Source organism: Cebus imitator, unplaced genomic scaffold (assembly GCF_001604975.1).
Source record: "Cebus imitator isolate Cc_AM_T3 unplaced genomic scaffold, Cebus_imitator-1.0 Scaffold31, whole genome shotgun sequence".
In the NCBI taxonomy this organism is placed as follows: Eukaryota; Metazoa; Chordata; class Mammalia; order Primates; family Cebidae; genus Cebus; species Cebus imitator.
Genome location: NW_016107346.1, coordinates 2,453,478 through 2,480,861, shown reverse-complemented (window position 1 = coordinate 2,480,861; position 27,384 = coordinate 2,453,478). Strand labels below are relative to the sequence as shown.

The following is a 27,384-nucleotide window of genomic DNA, read 5'->3' as shown; positions in this document are numbered from 1 at the left end:
TGGGCCTAGTAGACAGATAGCAGGCCGCTGCCAAGCTTCCAGCATTGACTTCTGTTCCAGGATCATCACATGCCCACCTCTCCCCACCCATCACAGCTGCTATGTCTTGTTGTGGGATTAGACCCTCACCCCTTCTCCTACCTGCCATGACTTGACAGGGAAGTTCATTTGGAAGATTAAAAACGTAGATGGACAGATACCGTTTCATAAATGCTTGGAAACATGATGTATCTCTGCTTTCATTGTATAGGGTTTAGGATATATCTCATGGACCAACATTATCTATTATATGTCCCCTATAGTCTTATTTGTCTTTGCCTCCTTGATCTGACATGGGCTGAAAGAAGTGGGTTCAGTCTTCTGTGATTCTTGTGTTTCTCTTTGCTGTTTTAAAAATTATACCTGTTCAATAAATGTTTATTCCTTGTTTCCCATGTGCCAGGAATGGTTCTCAGCTGTGGCGACCCAATTCTGAATAAGACTGACAAAGTCCTTGGTCTCATGGAGGTGACATTTCAGGCAGAGTTAGACAGACACCGCACAAGGAAAGAAACAAGATAATTTTAGACACTGAGACATGTGACAAAGAAAATAAAAGACGGTAACTTGGTGTCTAGTGACTGGAGGTGGTTCCTGCTTAAAGAAGATGGTCAGAGAGCCTTGAACTTTCAAGTTGAACTCTGGGTGAAAAGAGAGAGTTACCTCCTAGGGTCTGGAGAAAATGGTTCTAGCAGAGAGAACAGCAGGTCCCAAGCCTTTGAGATAGAAGCAAATGTGGTGTATCAGAGGAGAAAACTTTACGGGCTTTTTCCTGTACATGTGAGCTGTTGGATTCTCAGGATAGTTTTCATTTCTTTATAGCTTTTATTCTACGTCACTACACATGCCCTGCTTTATCTCCTCTAACTCTAATATAAGTTTCTGACATCACATCCCTGACATTGGTTTGCAACTGCCAGCAATAATTTGCTTTTTTTTTTTTTTTTTTACCATGGGTCTCATCTGAGTCATCAGCTATCTCGTCGTTGACTGCAGTGGTCTCCATAGTTGTGGGAATGTGTCAAGGTGGGGACAGAGGTTAAACGATCCACGGTGGTATGGGAAAATATAAAAACTTTTATCTATATTTAGTTTACTGAATTCAAAACAGCTAATCAAAAGATTGGTGTCACCACCAAGAAATCATAAGTATGGGAGGGGATGGATATGTTCGTTAGCTTGGAATCACTCCACAGTGTATACATATAACATCACATTGTGCCTCATAAATATACACAATTATTTGTCAATTTAAAAAAATTAGTCTTTGCACCGTCAGTAGGTTGGTGCGTTGAAGGGGCCCTCTGTCTGGGGAGGTGACATGAAGAAGGGAAGGGTCCCTCATGTTGGGGAGGACCTGGCTGTGTGGTCCCCTCTCCTGTTGGCTTACCCTTGATTGGGACATAGTGCAGCCACATGCAGCAGGGTGTTGTCATGTGGATGATTTCATAAAAACGCAACCCATCTCTAGTCCTCACCTTACCCCAGGTCCCCTGGTTACATATTGTAGTTAAAATAACCAGTGTCTTAAATAGGGGTTCACATTCTTTTAGTGCCCCTCTCCAAGATGGGTGCATGTCCCAAGCTGAAATTTGAACTATGAAATTTTAATTTATACTAAATGGAAGGTGAAGGGGGGGGGAAATGGACTTTTATAAGCCACAAGCAATTTTTTCTTTTTCTTTTTTTTGAGACAGAGTCTCACTCTGTTGCCTGCACTGGAGTGGAGTGGCGCAATCTCGGCTCATTGCGACCTCTGCCTCTCAGGTTCAAGTGATTCTCCTGCCTCAGCCTCCCGAGTAGCTGGTATTACAGGTGCCCACCACTATGCCCAGCTAATTTTTTGTATTTTTAGTAGAGACGGGGTTTCACCATGTTGGCCAGGCTAGTCTCAAACTCCTGACCTTGTGATTCATCTGCTTTGGCCTCCCAAAGTGCTGGAATTATAGGTGTGAGTCACTACGTCCGGCCCGCAAGCAATATTTTTGTGTCAAGGAGAAAATTCAATATTTCAAAACCTCTTGGGAAAACTGCTTATATGAATGAGCCTTGCATTTGTCCAAATAAAACAGAGGCAGGGTCTGGCTCTGTCGCCCAGACTGGAGTGCAGTGGTATGATTTCAGCTCACTGTAACCTCTGCCTCACGACCTCAAGCCATCCTCCCACCTCAACATCCAGAGTAGCTGGGACTACAGGCACATGCCACCCTGCCTAATTTTTATATTTGTGGTAGAGACAGGGTTTTGCCATATTACCCAGTCTGGTCTTGAACTCCTGGCCTCAAGTGATCCTTCCGCCTTGGCCTCCCAAAGTGCTAGGATTACAGGTATGAGCCACTGTACCTAGCCATCTCTTATTTTTAAAAAAATTTTCACCATGAATTCTGTGTTGTCTGATATTCACATTGCCTTCCCTTTTTCCTTTAGTTATGGGTTCCCAGAACTTCCTCCAGCCTTTTGCTGGGGGAGAGAGTCTGCATATGGAGCACAGAGTTTTGTTTCAGCTGAGGCAGGGTGAGGATGCTGGGTCACTTCTCCCAGAGCCCCTTGAACCAACTTTGTGCCTTAGGGGTAGAGGTAAACAGGGCAGAAGCCAAGGTCATTAGAGGATTTGTAAGGCCCTGGGCACCGTTAGAGCTGCACTGTGACCCAGGAAGGAGTATTGGCCCTGAGTTAGGGAGTGAGCATGTACTTCCTGCCTCCTTCCTTCCTTTCTGCAATATACTTATTGAGCACCTTCTATGGGCTAGGCATTGGTAAGCATTAGGGCATCAATTGTCAATAACTAACAAAAATAGATGCAGACCTTATCTCTGGGGGAAGCTGGCAGTCAGATCAGTCACACAGAAGCAGGAAAAAAATTGCAATCCTGAGTCATTGTTTCAAAAAGAGGTACATGACGCTGCCTGCAAGATAAAAAGGGTAGGCTACCCTGGTCTGGAGCCTTAGAAGGTTTCCATAAAGAAGGAGCCTCAAGTCAAGGCTGAGCCTGATGGAAGGTGGGGTGGAAGAAGGAATGGGGAGCTCCTTCCAGCAGAGCCAAGGTCTGTCTGCTTTGTCCTGCTCTATGTTCAGCTCCTGGCACAGGGCTGGCGTCTGGTGTATGCTCAATAAATTAAAACAAGGGCTTGAACAGAGGCCAGCAGGGCTGGAGCAGAACACAGGGGACAGTGGGTTGGCATGGTGCTGGGGAAGCTGGCAGGGGCCAGACCTCACCACGGAGGCTTGTAGGTTATCATGTACTTGCAGGAGACCACATAGGTCATTAAGAAAATCATGATAATTTTTAGAGCAAAAGGGGAGCTATTAATAATTATACCTGGATAGAAAGGTATAAAATGCAACTGACTTGGGTATACTGGGATATGGTCAGCCTCTTACCAGCTACCTAGGATTTTAGTCTTTATTCTGAGAGGAGTGGAAGGCCCCTCCAAAGGTTTTCAGCTGGGATGAGGTTTGGGGTGTGGAGGCAGGGCATGTCATGGCATGATCACTCTGGCAACAGATGGGTAATAGATTGAATGTGAGTTGTTGCTGGAGAGAGAGACCGTGGAAGACGGTGGCAGAAGTCCAGGCTGGAGCAGGTGGTGGCTTGGCCTGGAGGCATGGAAGGGGTTAGAGGTGATGAGTTGCAAATGGCTGCTGAGGAAGGAAAGTGTCAGAGTCTCAGAACTGGGTAAGTCCTAGCACCATTGGCTGAGTTAAAACAGGAGGAGGGAGCAGGTATGGAAAGAACATGTAGCGTTTGTTTGTTTGTTTGTTTTGTTTTGTTTTTTGAGACGAAGTCTTGCTCTGTTGCCCAAGCTAGAGTGTAGTGGTGCGATCGCAGCTCACTGCAACCTCTGCCTTCTGGGTTCAAGAAGTTATCCTGCCTCAGCCTCCCACGTAGCTGGGATTACAGGCATGTGCCACCATACCCAGCTAATTTTTGTATTTGTATTTGTATTTTTTTTATTTTGAGACAAAGTCTCTGTCACCAGGCTGGAGTACAGTGGCGCGATCTTGGCTAACAGCAACCTCTGCCTTCCAGGTTCAAGCGTTCTCATGTCTTTGCCTCCCGAGTAGCTAAGATTACAAGAGCCTGCCACCACACCCAGCTAATTTTTGTATTTTTAGTAGAGACGGGGTTTCACCATGTTGGCTAGGCTTGTCTTGAACTCCTGACATCAGGTGATCCACCCGCCTTGGCCTCTCAAAGTGCTGGGATTACAGGTGTGAGCCACCATGCCTGGCCTAGTTTTTGTATTTGTGGTAGAAATGGGGTTTTGCCATGTTGGCCAGGCTGGTTTCAAACTCCTGACCCCAAGTGATCCACCTGCCTCAGCCTCCAAAAGTGCTGGGATTACAGGCATGAGCCACCATGTCTGGCCCAGGAACTTGTAGTTTTGCTTAGAGTAAGAGTCAAGGTATGAACTTAAGAAGTTTCATTCTTAGTCTTATGAATTCCCAAACCAGGAGAGAATAATGTAACTACCTGTGTTGCATGCACGTTCATGCTCCGTCCTTACCCCTCCACCCAGGTACTCACCTCTCACTTATGCCTGAATTTTATTAACTAAAAATAAGTTCTTTCCTTCACTGGATATGAATATGTTTAAAAAGCAAATATTGGCCTGGCACGATGGCTCATGCCTGTAATCCCAGCACTTTGGGAGGCTAAGGTGGGAGGATCACTTGAGGCCAGGAGTTCAAGACCACCCTGGCCAACATGGTGAAACCTCATCTCTACTAAATATACAAATATTGGCCAGATGCGGTGGTTCATGCCTGTAATCCCAACTACTTGGGAGGCCAAGGCCGGAGAATTGCTTGAACCCAGGAGACAGAGATTGCTGTAAGCTGAAATCACTCTACTGCACTCCAGCCTGGGTGACATGCGAGACTCTGTATCAAAAACATAAATAAATAAGTAAAATAAAAAGCAAATATTGACCAAACTTGCATAGCAGACGAAATGGTTTCAAAGAGACAAGGATGTCGTATTTTGGAGAATGCTTTGTTTTGAGAAAGTTTGCAGACCCTGAGCTGGAGACACGCTGTTTAGAAAGATGAGCCTGGAAACACTAGTGAGGGAGAAAAGTAGGCAGAAATGGGTGCTGGAGACTCCACCAAGGGAGTCTGAAAAGCCAGGACGCTGCGGGTGAACTCGAACCTGAATGTAGGATGGCTCTTTTGGTATCTATGATTTGCGGACTTCTTACTATACTATTTACATAATAATTCACCACTCAGAGATCTTTAACACACCTTGTTTTATGGAATGTGAAGCATTTTATAGTTAGTATAGACAGGATAGAGGATAACTTTAAAATGTGGTGAATAGGGTTAGGTGCTGGTGGCTCTTACCTGTAATCCCAGCATTTTGGGAGGCTGAGGCAGGAGGATCACTTGAGCCCAGGAGTTTGAGGCCAGCCTGGACAACATAGCAAGACCTTGTCTCTCTTTTTTATTAAAAAAGCAAAAAAAGAATAAATAAACGTGGTGAGTTGGTCGCAGTGAGCAGTGCTTCTGTGTCATCAGTTACAAATATTGGAACAGTTTTGATCTTTCATTCGCCTGTTAGTTCATCCAAGAGAAAGGAAAGGCAGAGAGCTTTGTTTCTTTGCATGTGCGACACTCAGAATCCAGCAGTTCTGCAGACTGTTTCCTAAGGTCTGGCTCCTGTGGCACACGTTACCTTGGCTGCAGGTAACTTTGTTCTTTGTGAGTAATGCCAGCCTGGCTACCATTGCCCTCTTCTGGTAAGGGGCTAATGCTACAAATGTACTGAGTTTTACAAGGAAGGAAAACTCAAGCTCATTTTTCACATTGGTCAACTGTGCTATGCCAGCTGGCATAAATCCCCACAATGAAATGAATGTTTGGTTTAGAATGTTGTAATGTATACTCAGACCATGGAACCATGTGAGGGTCTAACCTTATTTACAGTTTTGGCTTTGAGGACTACCTTGGGTATCCATATCATTTCCCACAGTTGGGCCACTTTCTGTTCAGCAAAAAAGATTTCTTTCAGCCTTTTCTCTGCCTATGAAACCCTGTCTGGCTGCTTCATTAGCTAACACATGTGTGAATTTGCATCACTGATAATGGCAAGCAAAGGCAAGGAATATGGTTTTAATCAAATTTTAGTATCTAATATCTCTGAAGCTTAGGGCACAGAACATTAGAGGTCTGGGATAAACAATTCATATTCAATAGGAGCATTTTAGCATTTCTCGATGACATATTTACACAATTTATAATTTAGAGATGAGTTTATGTTACATGGTAAAACTAGAGAGTATGATGAAATAGTGCACTGCACTAGGAAGGGGCAATGAGAATATGGGGCTACTACGGCAGTTTTCTGCAAGAACTACTTTAAGGGGCATCCTTGTTGCCCTACCCAGTGCTTAATTTTTTGTGACCAGTCTTTGGTTGTCACCTCCCTTTCCCTCCCCAACTGGGAAGAAGGTAAGTACTCCAGTCAACTAAGTGAGCTTTGTGTTTAACGGAACCCATAATGAATACTTAGAAAGGAAACACTATTTCATGAGGCATGTAAGTACTTCCTTACTATAACCCTTTTAAAAATTTAGATTCTTAAGTAATCCATTAGGCTGCTGTTTGGCCTGAAGGATATCACAGATAAAAGCTAGCTACCATACTTGTTTGGGTTATTAGGATCTAAAGACATGATGTTGATCTTTTTTTTTTTTTTTTTTTTGAGACGGAGTTTCACTCTTGTTACCCAGGCTGGAGTGCAATGGCACGATCTCGGCTCACCGCAACCTCCTCCTCCTGGGTTCAGGCAATTCTCCTGCCTCAGCCTCCTGAGTAGCTGGGATTATGGGCACGCACCACCATGCCCAGCTAATTTTTGTATTTTTAGTAGAGACGGGGTTTCACCATGTTGACCAGGATGGTCTTGATCTCTTGACTTCGTGATCCACCTGCCTCTGCCTCCCAAAGTGCTGGGATTACAGGCGTGAGCCACCGCGCCTGGCAGATGTTGATCTTTTTAAGCTGGATCAATTTGATATTTACGGTTCAGTTGATCCATATAATTTTTCTAGGAACTGACTAGCAACAGGAAAAAAATCTAATATCATTATCTCCTTTCGACATGAATAATACATGAGAAGAATCCTTAAGTTTTACCCCTTTGCAAATACCCCGTCAAATTACCCAAAATGAAAATGGTTAGGTAGCAAAGTCTCTCAAGAGAAGGGACAACATGATCATTTAGATTTCTACAAAAGTAATGAGATAGGCTGTTTTTAAAATGTTATCTGTTCACAATTCCTGCATTTATTTTTTTATTCCTTCCTCCCTGCCTCCATCTCTTCCTTCATTGGTTTAGGCTCTATTAAAAGCTAACAGTGATATAAGAATGCTTTATAGAGCTGGGGTAGGTTGTCAGCTGGCCAGGTGATGAATCATGGAATAGAATTCTTTCTGTGACCAAATTAAACCCTAATCCCATGAAGAAAGCCCTCATTGACAACTTCTGGCAATGTAAAAGCTAAGAGGACCCTTTCTTTGTTGTTCCAGGCAGCTGGGAGGATGAGCAGCATCCACGCTCTTTGGCTGAGCATTTTGTAGTACCTCTTTGACCCAGGGCCATTTGTCCGTCTTTTTCTTCCTCTTCTTGGCCTTTGATCCCTGAAAATTCTCCAGGGCTAAGTCAGCTGGCTCCCTGCAAAAGCTTTTAGACCGGGGTTTCTCTACTTTGGCACTAATGACAGTAAAGACCAGATGATGCCTCGTGGTGGGAGCTGGCCTGTGCGAGCGTAAGATATTTAGCAGTATTCCTGGAGTCTACCCATTAGATGCCAGCTGTGACAGCCCTAAATGTTTTCAGACATTGTACACAGGGAGGAGGGGAGCAAAATCACCTCCTGATTAAGAATCTAAAATTACAGTTTTAGATTCTGAGTGATATAGCCCTTCATCATCTTCTTTTTTGGGGGTGGGAGTGGTGGGGACAGAGTCAGGCTGGAGTATAGTGGTGCCATCTTGGCTCACTGCAACCTCCTTCTCCTGAGTTGAAGCGATTCTCCTGCCTCAGGTTTCCAAGTAGCTTGGACTACATATGCACGTCACCATGCCCTGCTGATTTTTTGTATTTTTAGTAGAGATGAGGTTTCACCATGTTGGCCAGGCTGGTCTCAAACTCCTGACCTCAAGGGATCCACCTGCCTTGGCCTCCCAAAGTGCTGGAATTACAGTGTAAGCCACTGCACCCAGCTTTCTTCTTTGGCTGTATTATTTTGAGGTAAACTGTATTGTCACATTTCACCAGTAGGTGCCGATTCATGGCACACAGTGGATTGTATGTAGCCTGAAAGTTTCTCAATTTAAGGAATTAAGGGTGAGGAACAAGTTGCCTGTTGAGGGCCAATGCCCAAGGCAGAATTAATCAGGAGTCACATACCAAAAATAATTTAGTGTCTTTTTATCTCACCAAAGAAAAATACTCAGTTCTCCTGTTTGTTAAATTAGGAACAGGCACCATAAAACTTTATTTCCTAAGAATAACCAATTGTAAAGTTTACGCTTAGGCAGAGGTGATGAAGGAAGTGTACAGGCAGGCAAATGATAGATGAAGAAAAAGTAGAATCTGATTTAGAAAGAAATAAGGTATTCAAGGAATTTGGAAAAGAGAGTGAAGTTGAAACATTAGAAGAATTTGAGTGTTTTAGAAGTATTACCTGCTGCCCATATAGCTGTAGAATTCTCATGAAAATGTATCACTTATTACCTACCATGTTTTAAAGGGATTAGAAGAGTTACCAGTGTTCACAGAGTGTGAGTTGCTCTATGTAGTAAATCTGCAGGGAATCCTGTCTAAATAGCAGAATTGGAGTGGAGGGTGACATTTGCAGGTGCAAAGAGGCTCATTATATTTTAGTTTGTTAAAAAAAGAAAATAGCCATCACCAGCAAGGGCAGGTGGAATCAAGCAGACACCGGGATCTGTCTCCCTATCTCTAATGTGTAAGGAAAAACAAGGTAGTTTTCTGCTTCTGTTTTTCATTTTATAAGTGTGAAAGGTGAGCCGTGGTGGCTCATGCCTGCGATCCCAGCAGTTTGGGAGGCCAAGGCGGCCGGATCACTTGAGGTCAGGAGTTCAAGATAAGTGTGAAAGGTATGGAATTTACTTAAAACAAGGAATAATTATTAAACTGTTCAGAGTTTATGTAGTCTCTGAATTTAAATAGTTGAAGGTAATCGTCTCAGCAGTGGGTCTCAGCCCAGCCAGCACATTAGAATTGGGTAGGGAGCTTTTAAAATATACTGATGCCCAGGCCCCACCCTGAGAGTCTGATTTTATTTCATTGGCATAGAATTTGGACAGTTATTATTTTAAAAGCTCCCCAAGTGATTCTGAGGTACTGCCAGGGTTGCAAACCACTCTTCTAGGCCAGTGAATTTCCAAGTGTGGTCTCTAGACCAGCAGCATCAGCATCACCTGGGAGTCTGTTAGAAATGCACATTCTCAGTCTCACCCCAGGTTTAAGTCTCACCGTGGGGCTGAGCTTTGGCAATTTGTGCTGCTTTTTGTTTTTAAAATACGTAGCCAAGCACAAAGCTGATCAATGTGTGTTTTTAACAAGCCCTCCTGGTGAGGAACACTGTGTCAGGCAATGGGTAGTGGTGTTTTGAAGACATTTAATCCTTAGAATCATGGGTATGTAATAGTGGATGCTGGAAATATTACTCTGAAGGGTATGCTATCATCTTCAGAGTTCAGTTGCCTCAGGAGGCTCTTCCTTATCCGAGGAGGATGCCTGAGAGATGTAACTTTCCACTGAGAGCCTTTATAAGGCTTAATTGCCAATGTGTAGGTAGCAGCTGATACTGACTTGTCCCTCCCACTCGTTTCAGCCAAGCTTTCAACCTCACTCCAAATATTCTTAATTAATGATCTTCAGCTTCTGAAGCCATTTCATCAGGGGTCCCCTGTCTCAGCACGTTTCCCCTTTGAGCATTCCTTGAAGAGGGTGTTATTCCCAGCAGTCAATTAGAAAAGGAAAGTAGAGGTGGCTCTAAACAAGTCCTTTGACCAATTAACGACCTCCTTTTATTACTCTTTGTAGTTCTCTAAAAATGGGTCAGAGGAAGAAAAACTCGGCACTCAGCAGCAGACCTCGCCTGTGTTTGTCTAACATACTTCTGGCCCATTTCAATTTCCTGCCTTAGGCATGAATTGGTTGAAGATTCTCTTAGAACTCTTACTCATTCTGTAGAAACTCTCTGTGATGAAAATAGTCATAGGACTGTTTCCTGAGTTCTAGAAGCAGAGCAGAATAGTGAGGGAAATTCAGCACCAAACTTTAAGGTTCATTCTCAGCAAAACTAAGGGATTATTTTGCATTGGATGAATTTTGAATTTTGTTTTGTAATATGATAAAGCTGAGTGAGGGTGAAAGGTGAAGGGAAACAAACTCCTTAATCCCTTGTCAGTAACAGTTTTTATTGCTTCATTTTCTATTTACAAGGAAAATACCTTTAAAATAAAACAATTATATTAGATCAGCACCTTCCTTGGTAAAGTTCAAAGAAATTTCCCAGGTTAGTCCCTGTCATTCCCTCACATGGAGTCCTTAGGCGCCTTCTGGAATTCCCTGTGGGATGGGATTCCCCTTGCATCACTGGGCACTTCCTATTATGAGGTTCCCGATGTTGTTTGCCCTTTGTGGTTTTAGTCTCTCGCTAAAGTAATAGAACCAGGATTTCTGAACCAAGAGTCACTTTAGGGAAGTATCTAGGCTCTCCCGTGTGGCTGTGACTAGTTTACATGTAGCTAAATTTAAGTTAATAAATTCACTGCTTATTAACCAATTTAATTAGAATTAAAAAAAATTAAATCTACACTAACCTCATTTCAGATATTCAGTAGCCACATGTAGCTTGAAGCTAAGGTATTCGACATTGTAGATAGAGAACATGTGCATCATCACAGAATATTATTGGACAGCAGCGGGCAATTTTGTCACCCTTGTTAAATAAGATACTGAGATTAAGAATGATATTTGTTAACTACTCCCAATTACGTAGTTAATTCCTATACTGTATGTGGATACTGCACTCCATGTATTCTTTTTGAATTTAATCATAACATCTCTGGGAGGGTAGGGATTATTGCTCCCATAGTACAGATAAAAGGATTAAGATTCAGAGAGACAGAAACTTGGTTGGCTCTGGTTCGGTGGCCAGTGAGTGGGGCAGCCAGTGTTTGCATATATACATATCTGCATGACTCTAAAGCCCATGCTTTGTATGTTAAAGTGTCACTTAAAAGTTAAGTTCTCAGATTTTTGAGGTCTATAAGCCCACATCTTTAGGGACAAACTGGGGGGAAAAATAAACAAACAAAAAAAACCACAGGAAACCAATGGCACATTGGATGGCTGAAATAACTAAACCAATGCAACAAGCCAGCAGCAGATCCTTTCCTATGTAGTTTTCATCACTCCTCCCAGGGAGACCAGTGGCCTCTGATAATAGTGCAATTTTTGTTCAGTTGCCCATTTTATTGGGCTGTGTGTCAATAGAGTTTTCGCCCCTGGATTAAGTGGCCAGCACATCACCCCATGCGGCAGATAACTTCCTGTTTGGAAAGCCTGCCGGTCTGATCATCTTCCTTAGGTGGAGCCAGTACCTGTCTTCTTATGGTTTCTCTGCTTCACCTGGTTCTGTATCCCTTAAAGCCCTAGAGAACTAAGAAGGATTATTCTTCCACCTTTGAAAGCCCTGTTAATATTATATTATCCTGGCTATTCTGTTTTAAGTTCATCATTTTACTTTCTTCTGATGCTCATGACATGCTTTTAAGTGTTGCTGTTATCCTGATCACTCTCATTTGGGGATGTGACAGCTTTTCTCAATTTGAATATTGAGAGTAATTGAGCACTAAATCCATAAAGCCTCATCCTGTCACTTATCTCAGCTGCCGCTGTTAAGGTAGCCACGGTGAAATTAACATCTACAGCCATGGCACTATGCTCCCTGCTCACAGTACTTATGCTTGACTAAGAATGCCTCCACTTGGGCTGTCAGTTTTTTGGAGCCAAATGTTATATGGCCCTTACATATATCCTAGTTAAATTCTTTCTAGTTAGATTCCCTCTAAATCACAGAGCTCCAGTTTTAGGGTTTTGTTGTTTCCCAGATCCAGTTTTTGCTACCCCAGATATTCACTGTCCCCTTCTGTGCAATGTCATCCACCTATTTTGTGGGCATGCCCTCTTTGTATTCATCCATGCCAGTGCTGGAAATGCAGACCAATACCAGGGTCGAGGAAAAAGCTGTTCACCCTCTTTGTCCAGGTTGATGTTTGGCCATTACTGGGTCCTGTGGTTATGGCTGTTTAACTGGTTATGATTCCACCTGTCATTTCATCCACTTCTATTTTTCTGTTGTTTTACTCACCAGGACTTATTTGTTCATTCATAGATTCATTTCATTAACATTTATTGAGCTTCTGTGTGTCAGGCCCTTTCAAAGGTAGAGCTGTTAGGGTTTGTTAATAGATTGGATGTGTAATATAAGAGAGAGAGAGACATCAAAAATGACTTCAGCGTTTTTGTCCTGAACAATTGGAAGAATGGAGTTACCATGTTTGAGGGTAAACATTAATATTTTGGTTTTGAACCTGTTAAGTTGTAGATGTCTATTTGACACCCAAGTGGAGATACACAGTAGGCAATTGGATATACGCATCTGGAGGCGAGAGGGAGGTCCAGGCTACAGCAGAAACACTAGGAGCTCTCAGCACGTAAACTGCCCAGTATTTGAAACCTAGAGACCGATGAGAGTGCAGATGGAAGTAAGAAGAGGTCTGAGGACTGAGCCCTGGACTCTACAGTGTTTAGAGGCCAAAGAGATGGGATAAGCCAGCGAAGGAGACTGAGAAAGCGTGGCCAGTGAGGAGGGAGGAGAACCAGGAAAGCTGACTTCTGGTGTCCGGAGAAATTAAGGAAAGCAGGAAGTGAAAGAACCACTTTGTTAGATGGTGCTGAGAGATAGAGTAGCATGAGGACCATGAACTGATCATTGGGCTTGGTGTCATGCAGACCATTGGTAACGGTGACAAAAGCTGTTGTAGTGGAGTATTATGAATAAAAGGATGTCATCAGGAACTTCATTTGATTCCTGGCTGAGGTTCACTCAGTGAACCTGGCTGCCTTCACCAGTCATGGCAGCTAAGAATATTGTCAAAGAAGAAAATGAGGTTAGTTTTTTATAATTGGAATTTTCTTCAGGCTTTCCCCCAGTAGTCTGTTATGGATTAGGTGTATAGCTGTAAAACCCATGTTTCTCTCCTTTTTGAACAATGCAGCATCATTTGCGTCTCTCTAGGTTCCCCATGTAACTCTTGTGCTCCTCCTCATCCCAGTGGTCGAGCCAGGTCATGGTGCCCTGGGATGGACTCCTCTGAGCCCAGTGAACTCATTCAAGAATTTAAATGCAGTTATATCCGCTTCTTAACTGTTTGGAGTTTTCAGCCCCTTTTCATTTCTGGCCTTTTCTTTTCTTTCTGTTTCTTCCTAAGGCTCTCTTTTCATCCAGCAGGTAGATCTTTTCCCTTTAGATTTTCATCATTTTATCATCCTAATTCAGAGGTGAATTTTGAAGATGCTTAGCAAGGCATTATTTTATCTTCGGCTCTCACCCTGGCTACACATCACATTCACCTCTGGAGAATGTTTGTTTGTGACAGGGTGTCACTCCAATTGCCAAGGCTGGAGTGGAGTGGCATAATCTTGGCTCACTGCAGCCTTGACTTCCAGGCTCAGATGATTTTCCCACCTCAGCCTCCTGAGTTGAGACTACAGGTGCGCACTACCATTCCTGATAAATGTTTGTGTTTTTAGTAGATATGGGGTTCCAGTATGTTGCCCAGACTGTGCTCGAACCCCTGGACACAAGCAATCTGTCCGCCTTGGCGCTCCCAGGTGCTGGGATTATAGGCATGAGCCACCATGCTCAGCCTTGTTTTTTCGTTTTAAAGAAAATCATAATTTACACTAAAGGAACTATCTTCTTGTAATTATGATAAAATGGTGATTTTTTTACTTGTGTTTTACAGTTGAAATATATTCTGGCGAATATATTTCCTGTTGTATTACATGGTGAAACTTCATTAGATATTTTTTTCTTCCTTTCTATTGTATAACCTCACAAAAGTTCCCGTATTCCACAGAGAATGCTGTAAGTATTCCTCCAGGATACAAGGAGGCCTGTAGCAGTGGCTCTTAAACTTCAGCATGTACCAGAATCACCTGGAGGGCTTGTTAAACCAACAGATACTAGGCCCCCTCTGTAATTGCTGATTGGGTAGGTCTGAGTAGGATCCAAGACTTTCCACATCAAATCAGCATCAGGAGATGCTGTGGCTGCTGATACTCTGCGAACCAGTAGTCTCTAGGCTTGAGGCTCTAGTGGGTAAATATCCCTAAGGTTGTACACACGGAGAGCTTTCCTGAACTGGTAAAGCCAGGATGGTAAGTTTGGCCAAGGGAAGAGATAGGCCTGGCATTTGACTTTGTTGGGGTTCTGCGAGGGTCTGGTAACCCTGAGCCCTGAAATAGTAGAAACTCGTCATTCTGAGGTTGTGTTTTAGTTTGCAGCCGCATACTTCAGTGCTGTTTGTCTCCTGTAAAGGTCACACTTAGCCCTATCTTTGGCCTGTCAAAATTGACACCCACTTCAGAAGAGTAAATGTATAGACTCCTTGATTCACAGTACTCACACATTCTGTGGCACAGCTAGCTGTACATTAAAAAACAAAACAATTCATATAATACTAATACCCCAGAAAAACTTAACCAACAGCTGGATCAAGCAGAGAGTGCCTGCCCTGGCTTTATCTGGCAAGTCCTTTGTTATATTCAAAAGTAGATGAGAAGATTCTGGGGAAAAAATACCACTGTGGGGGATTCCTTAAATTATTTTACCTATAAACAAATAAACAGAATTCCTCTAAGTCATCCAGAATCCCCAAAGTATCTATCAAAGACACTTTGGTTCTACCCACAGAGGTAGGAAAATTATGCTACTGGTCTTCCCTCTTCCTTCCTGCTTCAAGAAATCTCCCTCTAAGACTGGCCACCCTTTGGAACAATCTGCCAAGCTAGATGTTGATCACTAGGGGAATATTTACAGGGGTTTTCTTTGACTCATATGTAGTTTGTCATAAATTCCTCTAACTCACAAACTGAAAAGCTTTTCTTTCATGTCAAGATTCTTCACAAATATTAATGAATATTTTCTAACATGCTAATTCTTAAAGTCAGGGCCACATTCCAAAGCTTTGTGATCACACATGTTAGATCAAGTTGTGGACAAAATGTGTGGGTGCTGATATTCCCCTTGTTTACCATACTCCAGTTTCAGATTATAGATGCCATAATTAATCCCAAACATGTTCCTGACTGGCCTGAATGTCACTAAATATGAGTGATGCTTGTGTCCCAGTTACTTCACACCCTCTCAAGTCAGTGGCCTTACCAACAAGCACATCGCAGTTTCTATCAGGTTATCTTTTCATTTCCTGTGCTCTCTTACAGAAATATCTAAGGGGAGAGTTCGTATTTTTACTTGTAATGTGGTATAATTGCAAGCCATCTGCTCTTTTTCTTAGAAGCAATATGTGGCCAGAGTAAAACCTTGCAGAAGAATTATGAGGCATTTATTGGCTCTTAGTGGGAATAGGTGGAAACCTCTGCCCAACCTATTTGTAAATCTTATGGAACTGACAGTTCAGAATTCATTTAAAAATCCTTGGAATTTGAGGCAAATTCTACCTTTGGAGGAAAAAAAGAGAAAAAAGCAGCCAATATTTCTTCTTGAGCCCTTCGTGTGGCTGGCACGGTAGAGAAACCTTGTGCCCACATTGTCTTATGTCATCCTCAAAACAACTCCATGAGGTAGTTTTCATTGCTGTCTTCATTTTACATTGGAGGAACTTACCCTGTGTCTCAGAGCCACGGAGGCTCAGGGCTAGGATTTGAAGTCAGGTCTGTGCTGAACCAAGCCACTGTTTTACTCATTGCAACACCTCCTGTGTCTATGTCAGTGGCCTGTCGACTGAGGGAAGGGGCCTGCAGGTTACACTTGAAAGAATTATGTCTGAGAACCATTAGGGAGGGTGTCTAAAGAAATGAAGTCAGTTCTTATCTTTTAAATGGAGCCCCTGAGAGCCTATTCCCAAATGTGCTCTTCATGCAGTGATAGCTTTGAGAGTTTGTGATTCAGCCTTGAATTCTACCCCAAGGTCCCAGCGGCATGTATTAAATTTAAGCAGCCCATCATAATAACGTGGTTGACCATTGCTTTATTCCAAGCAGTACTTCGCCTCCCTTCTCTAGTCTTACCCAGAGAAACTGTGAGCCACCCTACAGCACTCTAGGTCAAAACACAAAGCTCCTTTTTAATAGGATACCAGAGACAACTACTGAAGGACATCACAGCCTCTTACTTGATTTTCTCCTCCTTTTAGAAGCTACTGCCAAACTCATTTGCTCTGCTTTTCCCTCTTCTTTGTTTCTCATTCCTTTATGTTTCACTCTTTATCTTTGTAGAATCTTTCCCCAACCATAACAATAAATCTGTTGTGAAAAACAAGTGATTGGGAAGTTGTACATCCTTGACCTGTAGCCAGAGGTCCCACAACAGACACTAAACAGGAGACAGGAGCTCCCTCCCCTCCCGAGTCCTTTTCACCTCAGACAGGTCACACCCTCCCAAGCATCCCTTTAACCCGAAAAAGTCAAGCTTAAAGGCGCCGTCATCCACTTGCAACCAAGGAAGTTCCCTTTAATGGGTCTGGATTTGCATTGTCAACCCGGGCTTTGTACTTGCATCTTGTTCTGCCTGATTGACAGAAAGTGGGAAAATAGCCATTCCGATTCATGAGTGAGTCTTCTGTGCATACATGGGGCAACCTTAGTTGCAAACTATGAGCTTGATTCTGTAGTGTTTTTTGTTCTGAGTTCAGGGTGCAGATGAGAGGGAGGTAATCCCTCCTAGAGAGAGAATAAGCCAGCCACTTAATTATCATTACTGATGTATGTTTTCATTTAACAAACACTCTTCATGACCGTCTGTGTGCCAGACCCAGTACTAGACATTGACAACCCAAAGATAACAGAAGGCAGCTCCTCCACAAAGGCCACCTGGTGGGAAATGGATGTATATAGTCACGTGTTCTCAGCCTAGGATAATTTCCACAACAGAAGCATGAACCAAGTGCTGTGGCAGCACAGAAGAGCTTAATCCTGCCCGAAAGTGTTGGGCAGTGCTTTGGGGAAGAGCTTATTGGTTCCTAAGATTTTTGCCTCAGCTAACTCCACTGAGAGCCTCTGTTTCCCATGTCTCATACCATGATTTTTAGCCACGTGACTGGCATTTTCTGTCATTGGTTACCGAGACTAAACCATGCCCACAGAGATCAACACAGCAGGAAATGCGCTCTCCACCTCTCTATTCCAAAGCAGCAGTGGATTTTACTTTATGTGTGCAGGTAGAATCCAAGTAAAAGGTTGCAAACCAAAATGACCAGGAGATGAGATCTTAAAGGGAAGGTACCTTGAAGGCAATTTAGTTCGGTTCACTCATTTCATATACAGAGAAACTGACAGAGATAGGAGGTGGTGCAATCCCTCCTAAATGGGGCATCACTAGAGGAGATTTATAGTCTTTAGACTTCCTGTGCTAGGCCATTCTCCCATTAGTCATCAAAAGGCTTTCTCCAGGCCTTCTTTGTATGTTATGATCTCAAATTCAGGCTGTGTCTAATTCTGTTGCTGAGATTATGAAGTGTTCCTTGTACCCAACCTGACAAGTATTACCAGGTTGGCAAGGCACCGCACCAAACAAAACCCAGGCATGATCACCAGCGATCTCCTAAAAGACAAAGAGTGCTCTTAAATTTCCCAGTGTTTCCAGAACACTAAGGGGTAATAGTTTCTGTCTTTTGGGTTGTCAGGAAAATCAAATGCAATAGTGTACAGAAAGGGCTTGACACACTGTCTGGCACACAAGTGCTCTATGAGTCTTAACTATTGTTATTGCCAACTTGTTCACCATTAGTAAATTTTTGCAATTGGGCTAAATATATATCATATTCCAACAGAATGACTCTTTATTCTTCCATCTCCTGACCTGTCTGCTAGTTTATTGAGTATGCCATCCAAAAGGTATGCTGGTTCCCTTTCTTAAATGTAAACTACAAGCTTGGATTTCGTGGGCCAGGATTTTACATTAGGAACAGGCCGAGGAAATTCAATTGACAACACATTTGCTTTGACTTTTCTTCAGCTTATAACTCTCTAAATAGGGATTCTTAATGTCAGGAGACTTTTTTCCTACCCTCACAACTCCACCCCACCTCTTGCGGAGTTTATTGCTGTCATCCTCTGCTGCATTCTTTTCTTTCCTCTCCTCATCCTTCTTTCTCACTAACTACCCCTTCCACCTCATTCTTTCTACAGTGGGGCTCTCACTGCCTCACTGCACTAGTGTTTCAACATGGTGCCTCACAGTGGCACCTTGAGCATCTGAGCTCTCCCTACCTGCGTTGGAATGGAATCACGCATGGAATCAGGCTGCCTAGGGAAGGGAGCTGCAGAACCCTGTTGAGAATTGCCGGTGCAGTCACCAGGCACTAAGGTGTAGGGTGTTCTAGGGCACACGTGGCTGTCATCGCTCACCTAGAGGGGATAGGGGCCAGTTCCCAAATAAAGAGGATTGGGTTCCAGGCTAGACAGCCTAAACATGTTCCCATATGAGGCTGGAAGTATGTCCTGAGTAGCCTTCCACAGGAGTTAAATTACTTCAGAGTAATGTCTGCCAGTGAGCTCTGGAATCTTACAGATCTGGATTTGATTCCTGGGTCTGGCACTCACTGCCTGTGTAATCTTGGACTAGACCTTCCTCAATTCAACTTCCTTATATATGAAATGTGAATAATCATTGTGCTCCTTCACCAGAGTGGCAAGGATTTAATTGAATGCTGTGAGTAAAACCTAGCACAGTGCCTGGAACATAGGTGCTCTGTAAATGGCAATCAATATTTTAAACTGTGATTTTTAAAAATTTATTATTATTATTTTAAAGACAGGGTTTCACTGTATTGGTCAGGCTGGTCTCAAACTGCTGACCTCAGGTGATCTGCCTGCCTCAGTCTCCCAAAGTGCTGGGATTATAGGCATGAGCCACCGTGCCCGGCTAAGCTGTGTTTAAAAATCACATCACTATAAAATTTTATGCTGTAAGATACATGCAGTTTGTGGTAATAAGAAAATATTTAATATGTTTTCTAAAACTTTTTTGTGAAATTGATGCTCCAGGAAGAAAATTTTCACGTTTTCTGAGAAGGTCTTTAGGAGACTCAAGCTGTAGTATCAAGAATGATTGAGTTATCCTCAGCATGGATTTCTTCTCATCTTCTTGACTCTAATTGGCGTTGCATTTTTCACATTCGTAATTAGGAATCTCAGAGCCAGATGTTGCAAAGACCTGGGACTGTGGTGGGAATTTCGTGCAGGCCTATCACTGGTTTCATCTTACGTTTTTACCCTTGTTTGCCTTTACTTAGTCTCCCCATTTTTAATTTTTGCCTTGTTACTTGAAGCTGTCTTACATCCTCAATGCCAGGTGGGTGTAAAATGCCAGTGATGATTTGTGTGGCTTCTCAGCAACAGGCCCATGTATGTAAGCTGCCTCTGGGAGCCCCCTGGATGTGGTAGAAACTGCCCACATGCCTTGGGCCTCCCGCCTTGTCCTTCCTCTCTCACACCCAACCACATCCTCTTGCTTCTGTCTTCTGAGTATCCCTCAAATGGGCCCCTTCCCCTTCACCTTGAGATCACATTGCATGGTCTCTTATTTGGGTTCCTGCAGTGGCTTTGAACCTGTCTGCCTGCCTCCAGTGATTTCCCCCTGCCCACCCATGCTCCACACTTCTGCTCAAGAGAGCCCTCCAGCTCACCAGCCTCCTCACCTGTCCAGGGCTCTTCTGTAGGCTGAGGCTTCCTGCCCTGTTGGCCCCATCTGCCAACAATGTCCTGTGTTCTACATTGAGATTCTTTTCCTTTTCCAAGGCACGTGAGCTAGTCAAGCTATTTGTCTGCATGGGCGTTGTTTACTTTTCCTTGTGCACCGCTTGCCCTGTTCCTCGATACTTGACTGTGACATCGCCTTCCCTTCCTTGGCCTTCCTCAGGCAGAGCCGTCACTCCGCTCCCTCTGATCCTAGTGCTGTGCTCATGAATGTCACAGTGCCCTGCTGCTGCCCCTTCCTCTCTCAGGGCCTGGCTAATGCCTCTGTGGAACTCAGCAGGTGTTTAATGATGATGAATGAGTGCGTGAGAGAATGTGAGGACCCTTCTACATCTCTTAGAGTCCTGAGTCTGCTCCAGAGATGGCTTTGTGCGTCAAAAATGTTAATATTTTCACCTTTGTTTTTATGCTGAATGCAAAGTCAGAAGACAAGGCCTCCCACCTCTGAGGACTTGGAAATAGTGTTGAGTTGCACCTCTAGAATTCTTATGAAAGAGACAGGAAAAATAATACACTCAGTTGGCAGTGAGTTTCTAGTGAAGTAATCCTAACATTCTTGTATTCCCATTTTGCAAAATATGAAAAATGACTGGTTGTTGTTGGTGATGGCAGAGTTGTTGCCACTCTAGAATAGGGTGACAGGAAGTTGTTCTGTGATGTGTCCGTGCACTGGGCCAAATAGGAATGGCTTTGTCCCTAGAAAGGGCTTAGAGCTCTCACTTTGCAGACAAGGCTGTGATTTGCCCAAAACTTGGAGCTAACTTGTTCCGTCATTTTTTGTTCGTTTGTTTGTTTGTCCTTCCTTTCATTAAATATTAAGCATTCACTGAGGGCTGGTACAGTGCTGATCACTGGGGATACAGGGTTGGCAGAGATATAGACCTGTCTCCATGGAGCTTATAGCCTAGGATGGGCGCCCTACATGGACAAGTCATTTAATGCAGAAATAAATAATCACTCAAGAATGGACTGATCCAGAGCAGTGAAAGCGAAACTGTTCAGAATAGCTCCACAGAGTTGGCCACACTCCTGCTAGGGTTTGAGGATACAGTAGGAGCTCAACAAGCATGGAAGCAGCGAGGCAAGCTGTAATGTAAGCCAAGGATGAAAAAGTCAGGTGCAGGAGACAAAGAGGTGGGCCTCATTAGAGGCTTGTGACTTGCTACTCTGAGCTGCAGCAGGAGTGGACTGATCCGATTTGTGGGCTAGAGACTGCCCAGATAGGCGTTGAGTGTTCATCCAGGACACCAATAGAAATGACTCTGATCTTCCAAATGGGAGATGTGAGCAGCAGAGCAAGAGAGGAGTGTGTTTCAGAACTCTCTAAAAAATTAAAATGGACAAGATGTGTGACTGATTTTGGAGGGTTAGGGAAAGGGAGGAGTTAGGGGTGACTCCCCGCTGTTGGCTGAATTCTCTGGGTGGAGGGGATAGAAGCCAGACCAGGCCCTGACTGGGGGACTTGCAGCCCAGTGTATGTGACATGAAGCTGTTCCTAGCAGCCTGTGGGCTGCTCAAGAGATGGCTTGGCCTCTGCAGAGTGACCAGTTCTGGCCTGAGAAAGAAGTGATGGTTACCGTGTTGCTCCTTTCAGAAGAAAGCTAGAGAGTTGATCATCTGAGACTAGAAATAACCTCTTCCTAATTAAGGAGGAGGAGAAAGGGAGGCTGTGCTACTGGCAGCATAAGAAGTTTTTTTTTTTTTTTCCCACTTCTGTTTTTTCATGAGAGACAAGAAGCAACGGTTTGAGAGCAGGGAACTTTGGAAAGGCAGAATACCTCTGCCTAGTGTGGGCGGGAATTCAGAGAGTTCAGAACTGCAGGCTGCAGAGGGAGAGCCCCCTGCGGGGGAGGGGACTGCCTGCCAAACAGCTTGGAGTCTTCCAGAAACCCCAGGAAAGTCTGATTGCTGCAGTAAGATTTGACAATTTATTTTTCTAAAAAGAGACATTTTACTCAATCTGTTTATTTTCAAACTTAGACAGGGTTATTTGTGATCAAATTCCCAAAACGGTAAGAGAAATATCAAATTGGACCTTACTATAATGTTAATTATTCAGAAAACTGCTGTTACAATATTAATTCAAGTTGCTTAAACTTAAGATTCCTTTTTTTTTTTTTTTTTTTTTTTTAAGATTTAGTTCTGTGGTGGTGGGAGAGTTACAAGAAAAAAAAGCAGAATTAGTTTTGCTAATGAAAAGGTAGCAGTGAGCTTGGTTTAGATTAAAAAATCAGGAAAGAGCACCTGTGGGAACCCACAATAAAATGTGTTGAGACATATTTTACCACTTTGGAAGGGTTTTTATTCTAGAATGTCTGGAACTTCAGTGGGTCTGTGATAGAATTCAGAGGTCAGTAAACTTGGATGGGAAAAAGTTACATCTTTATCGTGACCAAGTTCTAATAAATTTAGTTTCCTTTTTATTATGAATAATAAAAATATGAATAGTATTAGCAGTATTTGTCACCATTATAAATTATAGCTCTTTTCATATTACATTATGGTTGTTGCAGATAATGAAGACATCATTTATGCTTATCACTACTTCAGATTTGTAGCCGTCATTAGATCATCACTATCTGACAAAACCCAATGCCTTCATAAAGAAGTGCAGGCATTCCTATGTCACAAATTTTTCTTTTGTTAAGATAACTGCACTTCACTGTAATTGGTTTTCTTGTTAATCCTATATGATATGTTTCATACATTTAAAAATATTATTCCGAGCAAGCTTCATTGCTTCATAGCTGGCTAAATAGGTCCATGGCACATGAAAGGTTAATATTCCATGGCTAAGATCCTGTAGTTGTGGCATGCTGCCTCCACCTGGTGGCAGCAGACTCCTTAAAGGTTAATTCCATAACCAACTCTTGAGAACTTAACAGTATACTTGAGTGGTTTTCAAACATTTTTTATTACAACCCACAATAAGAAATAGGCTTTCCATCATAACTGAGTGCACACTTACTTACATTTCACAAAACAATTCTTGATCTTACCATATGACACATTGATATTTTGTATTGCATTCTAATACTATCTTCACTTCTCTTTCATTAAAGTAAAATGCTGGTTGCAACACGCTAAACTGTAACACACTAAAGTGCACTGTTTTACATTATAGGAAACCATCTTTCAACATGCTTCTCAGTTTATTACCCAGTAAACTTCATTTTGGTCTCCCACACATTTTCAGGGACGTAATACCTACATTTTAAGTAACTGCCAACAAGTATGAGTGCATTTTACACAGTGTTTAAAAATTGTTTATTATTGATGTATAATTTAAATACAGTGAAAGGAACTGATTACAGTGTGCACATTAACATACCCCATCAAGGCATTCTTATCACATATAAAAAAGTTCCTTTGTGACAGTTCTCACCCAGTTCCCTCCCCCCAGGGAAATTTCTGTTTTGATTTCTTTCATCACACATTGATTTTGCTGTTTTAGAATTATATATAGATGGAACCATACAGTATGTAGTTTTATGGTCTGGCTTCTTTTGCCCAACCTAATGTTTTTGAGATGAATACATGTTGAGTATATCGATATGTGGTCAGTAGCATTCCATTGCATGAATATGACACAATTTGTTCTCCTGTTGTAGACTTTTGGGTTGTCTTCACTTTGGGTTATTATAACTAACACTTCCATAAACATTTGCATATAAGTCTTTGTGTGCACATACGCTTCATCTCTCTTGGGTAAATACCTGGGGAGGAATCATTGGTTCAGTTGATAAGTTAATGTACGTTTGACTAAAAGAAACTGACAAACCTGTTTGCCAAAGGGGCTAGACCGTCTTACATTTCCACTGGGAAAGTGTTAGAGTTTGGGTTGCTCCATATCCTTACCAACATTACATGTTATGTCAGTGTTTTTAATTGTAGTCATTTTGGTGGGTATTGTAGTTGTATTTCTTGGTGGTTTTAGTTTTCATTTGCCTGGTAACTAATGATATTGAACACTTTTTTTCATTTTCTTATTAGCCATTCATTTATCCTATTTGTGAAGTGTCTTCAAACTCAGGTTTTTAAAAAAATATATCAATTTGTAGGAGTTTTTTACATATTTTGGATATAAGTCCTTTTTGCCAGATATATGTATGATTAAACACATGGATACATTTTCCCCATTCTGTAGCATACCTATTTATTTTATTAATGGTCCTTTTTTGATTAACAGAAATTTTTAATTTTGAACATTTAACAATTTAACTTTTTTTTGTTGTTGTTATTTGGTGTTTCCTGGATTCTGTCTAAAAAATACTTTCCTATTCCAAAGGTCAGGAAGATAGTTTTATCTTTTTTGTTTAGGCATGTGATCTATCTCCAATTAAAGTTTGTGTATAGCATGAAGTAGTTGTCAAGTTTCACTTTATATTTACATCTGATGGTCTAACCATTTGTAGAAACTACTTTCCTTTCACCATTGATATATAGGACAGAATTTAAAAAAAAAACAAAACAAACCAAAAAAAAACTCTCCAGCCAAGGAAGTGAAAAAACTGAACCTCTGGGTCTCATAAACCAGAACCTCTTGGTCTCATAAACCAAACCTCTGGGTCTCTCAGACCATCCCCAACCTACAGACTTGGTGTCCCATTCCTTTCCAAATTAGTTTATTCCCAGTTATCTTGTGATTCTCAGAAATTACTTTACTCGTAATATGTGAGGATTTATAAGGCAACAACTTTTCACAGGGTCTGTACTTGTGCTGTCCAGTATGGAACCACTAGCTACGTGTAGCTATTTAAATTTTTAATTTAAATTACATTTAAAATTTAGCTTCTCAGTCACAATTGCCACGTCTTGAATGTTCAGAGCCGCATATGGCTATTAGCTGTCTTTACTGAACATCATAGATATAGAATATCTCCATTTTTTTTCAAAGTGCTGGACAGCGGTAGCCTATAGAATAAGAACAAAGGCTACAGTTTTGTAGCATATTTTTTTTTTAGTTTTGTTAACTGGCATTCAGTATCTACCTTTTTTTTCTTGCTTCTCATTCTTCCATGTTCCTATTTCAATACCAAAGTGTACTGTCCTAGCCAATCCTTTTGTCCATCTGAAAATGCAGTATCTTCTATCTGTTCTTTGCTGAGTAGAAGAAAAAATTCCCCTGGCTGTGCATGGAATCATTCTTTTATGGAGCCTACCTAGTACTGACCTATTTAACTTCTCTCAATGCTTGATGTCTTCCAACTGCTGCTGAGATGCCTGAATATCCCCTTTCGAGGTGCAGCCCAGAGATAGATATTTTCTTTCCTATCCTGATTAATATTGCATCTCTCCTTAGCACTTCCACTGTAAATGTTAAACTTAGGAAAAGTAGTACATTATGACCTGTAGCCCTGTTCTTTATTAAGAGTTCTGTCTAGTAGTGAACTTTGTTGCCGTTTCATCATGATCAGCCACATAGGAATTTGTGAGATTTTCTCACATTGTTTGCTGGGCATGAGCCACACAGACACTGACTCTGCCATTAATGTCTTTCAGTGTGGGAATTTTGCTGTCCTGGTGGATCTTCATATATTGCCGCAAGGTTCAAACAAAGATACAAGCTGGTTTTCTGAGCAGAAGAAAGAGGTACAACAAAACTTTCTACTATTTATATGCAACTAGCTGCTGCTGCTACGAAAAATATTAGCTCTTTCCAGCTTTTATTTCTATTAGTGGGCAAAAAGTGTTGAGTATTTAATCCTTGAAAAACAATTGTATTCCCAATTACAGACACATATGCACCTACTTTTTTTCTTCCTTCAGAAACTGACACATTCATATACTTCATATGATACTCTATTATTTAAACCACATTTTATACCTCTATGGTTTGGGGGAAGGATTTGTATATATTAAAAAAGAGAAGAAGATGAAGTAGTTAATGTGACTATTTCAGGTAAGCAGGATTCTAACCTGACTGGTTGTGAAGGATGGCCTGAGCACCTGAAGCAGGTATGGCAGTTAACACAAGGCTGAACCTTCACACCCATAAAGCCTCAGCTTTTATTTTCTATGATCCTTTTATTATCGTGAGCCTTTGACAAGTGAGCAGTACTTGACTGTGTTCCTTCTCACATTGGTCAGTCAGGAAAGCCAGTAGCCGGGGACTTAGCAGAGGATGACGTTGGACTTTCTGAGCCTCAGCCTCCTCATCTGAAAGTGAAGAGGTTTGCCTAGATGCTAAGTCTACTCCTGGTTCTAAATTTCAACAATCCCACCCAAGTGCTGCCTGTGGTGGTGGCTTAGAAGCTGCCTTGAGCTCTCACCATTACTTTGCCTCCTTCTCCCATCCCTGCCCACCAGAGAACAGGGATAATCAGCTTGTGCCTTTTACATGCCTTTAAAAATATCATTATCCATGATGTCCATTTATCACAGTTGCTTTTTAGAGTGAGAAATAAAAATAAGTTTTATTAAAAGACAGTATCTGGAGAAAAAACTAGGGACAGTGGCAAAACAAAACAATAACACCCTTTTCTGTGATAATTGCTTTTAATCAGCTTTTGTAGATCACTAGAAAAAAAAATCCTCAATCCCCAAAAAAATATTTTATAGGATAATACATTTTCATTCAAAGGATAATATGATCAAGACTTTGCTGTCATTATTTTGCAAAGAATACCTGGTGACCCAAATCTGAGAAAAGGAAGGCACAAGGTTCTGTATGGCAGGATTTATCATTCAGGTAAATAACTATAGACTCTCCAGGACTTTTAAATATTTAGCAAGTCAATCAACATCTCCTACTGCCACTTACCTTCATATAATTCCACTCTTTAGCTTACTAGCACATGTTGCCATGATTCAAAACTGTTCATTCATTTCCCCAAAGTGACTAATAGTCACCCAAGAAGACCTCACCCCAAAATCTTTTGACTTGACTTAAATGAACAGTGTTATAGAATCCATTCCAGGCCCGTTCTCCATTCTCTTTCAGCTTTGTCACCTTAGACTTTTATCCACCTTAGACCTTTCTTCTTAATATTGAGTCAGTTTTGCCTAAGATTCAGTTAATTTGGAATTCTTTAAAATAAAGCCGTAGGGGTGTGAATCACCTCATAGCCAAAGAATGAGGCTAGGAGTTTTTTACAGGAGCCACATGCAGCTGCGTGGATGCTCATAGTACCTACTTGAGGGCATCAGGGCATGACTTAGCAAAGCTGTGCAGTGCATGACAGGACCTGCTGAGCAGCGGCTGGCAGCTGCAAGGGGCAGGTCAGCCTCTCAAAACCAAAGAGTTGGTTTGCTGCTGCTTCTTTAATTTGTCTTTTTTTTTTTTTTTTTTTTTT

General features: G+C 42.0%; 1 protein-coding gene across 1 annotated transcript in view; it reads left to right on the top strand.

Moving 5' to 3' along the window:
- The window catches only part of LOC108300952 (SLX4 interacting protein), a 197,366-nt gene that overhangs the window by 88,591 nt on the left and 81,391 nt on the right, over window positions 1-27,384 (top strand). The window contains exon 3 of the mRNA XM_017523943.2: window positions 25,592-25,681. Coding sequence (XP_017379432.1) covers window positions 25,592-25,681 — 90 coding nt within the window. The remainder of the gene's footprint in view (window positions 1-25,591; window positions 25,682-27,384) is intronic.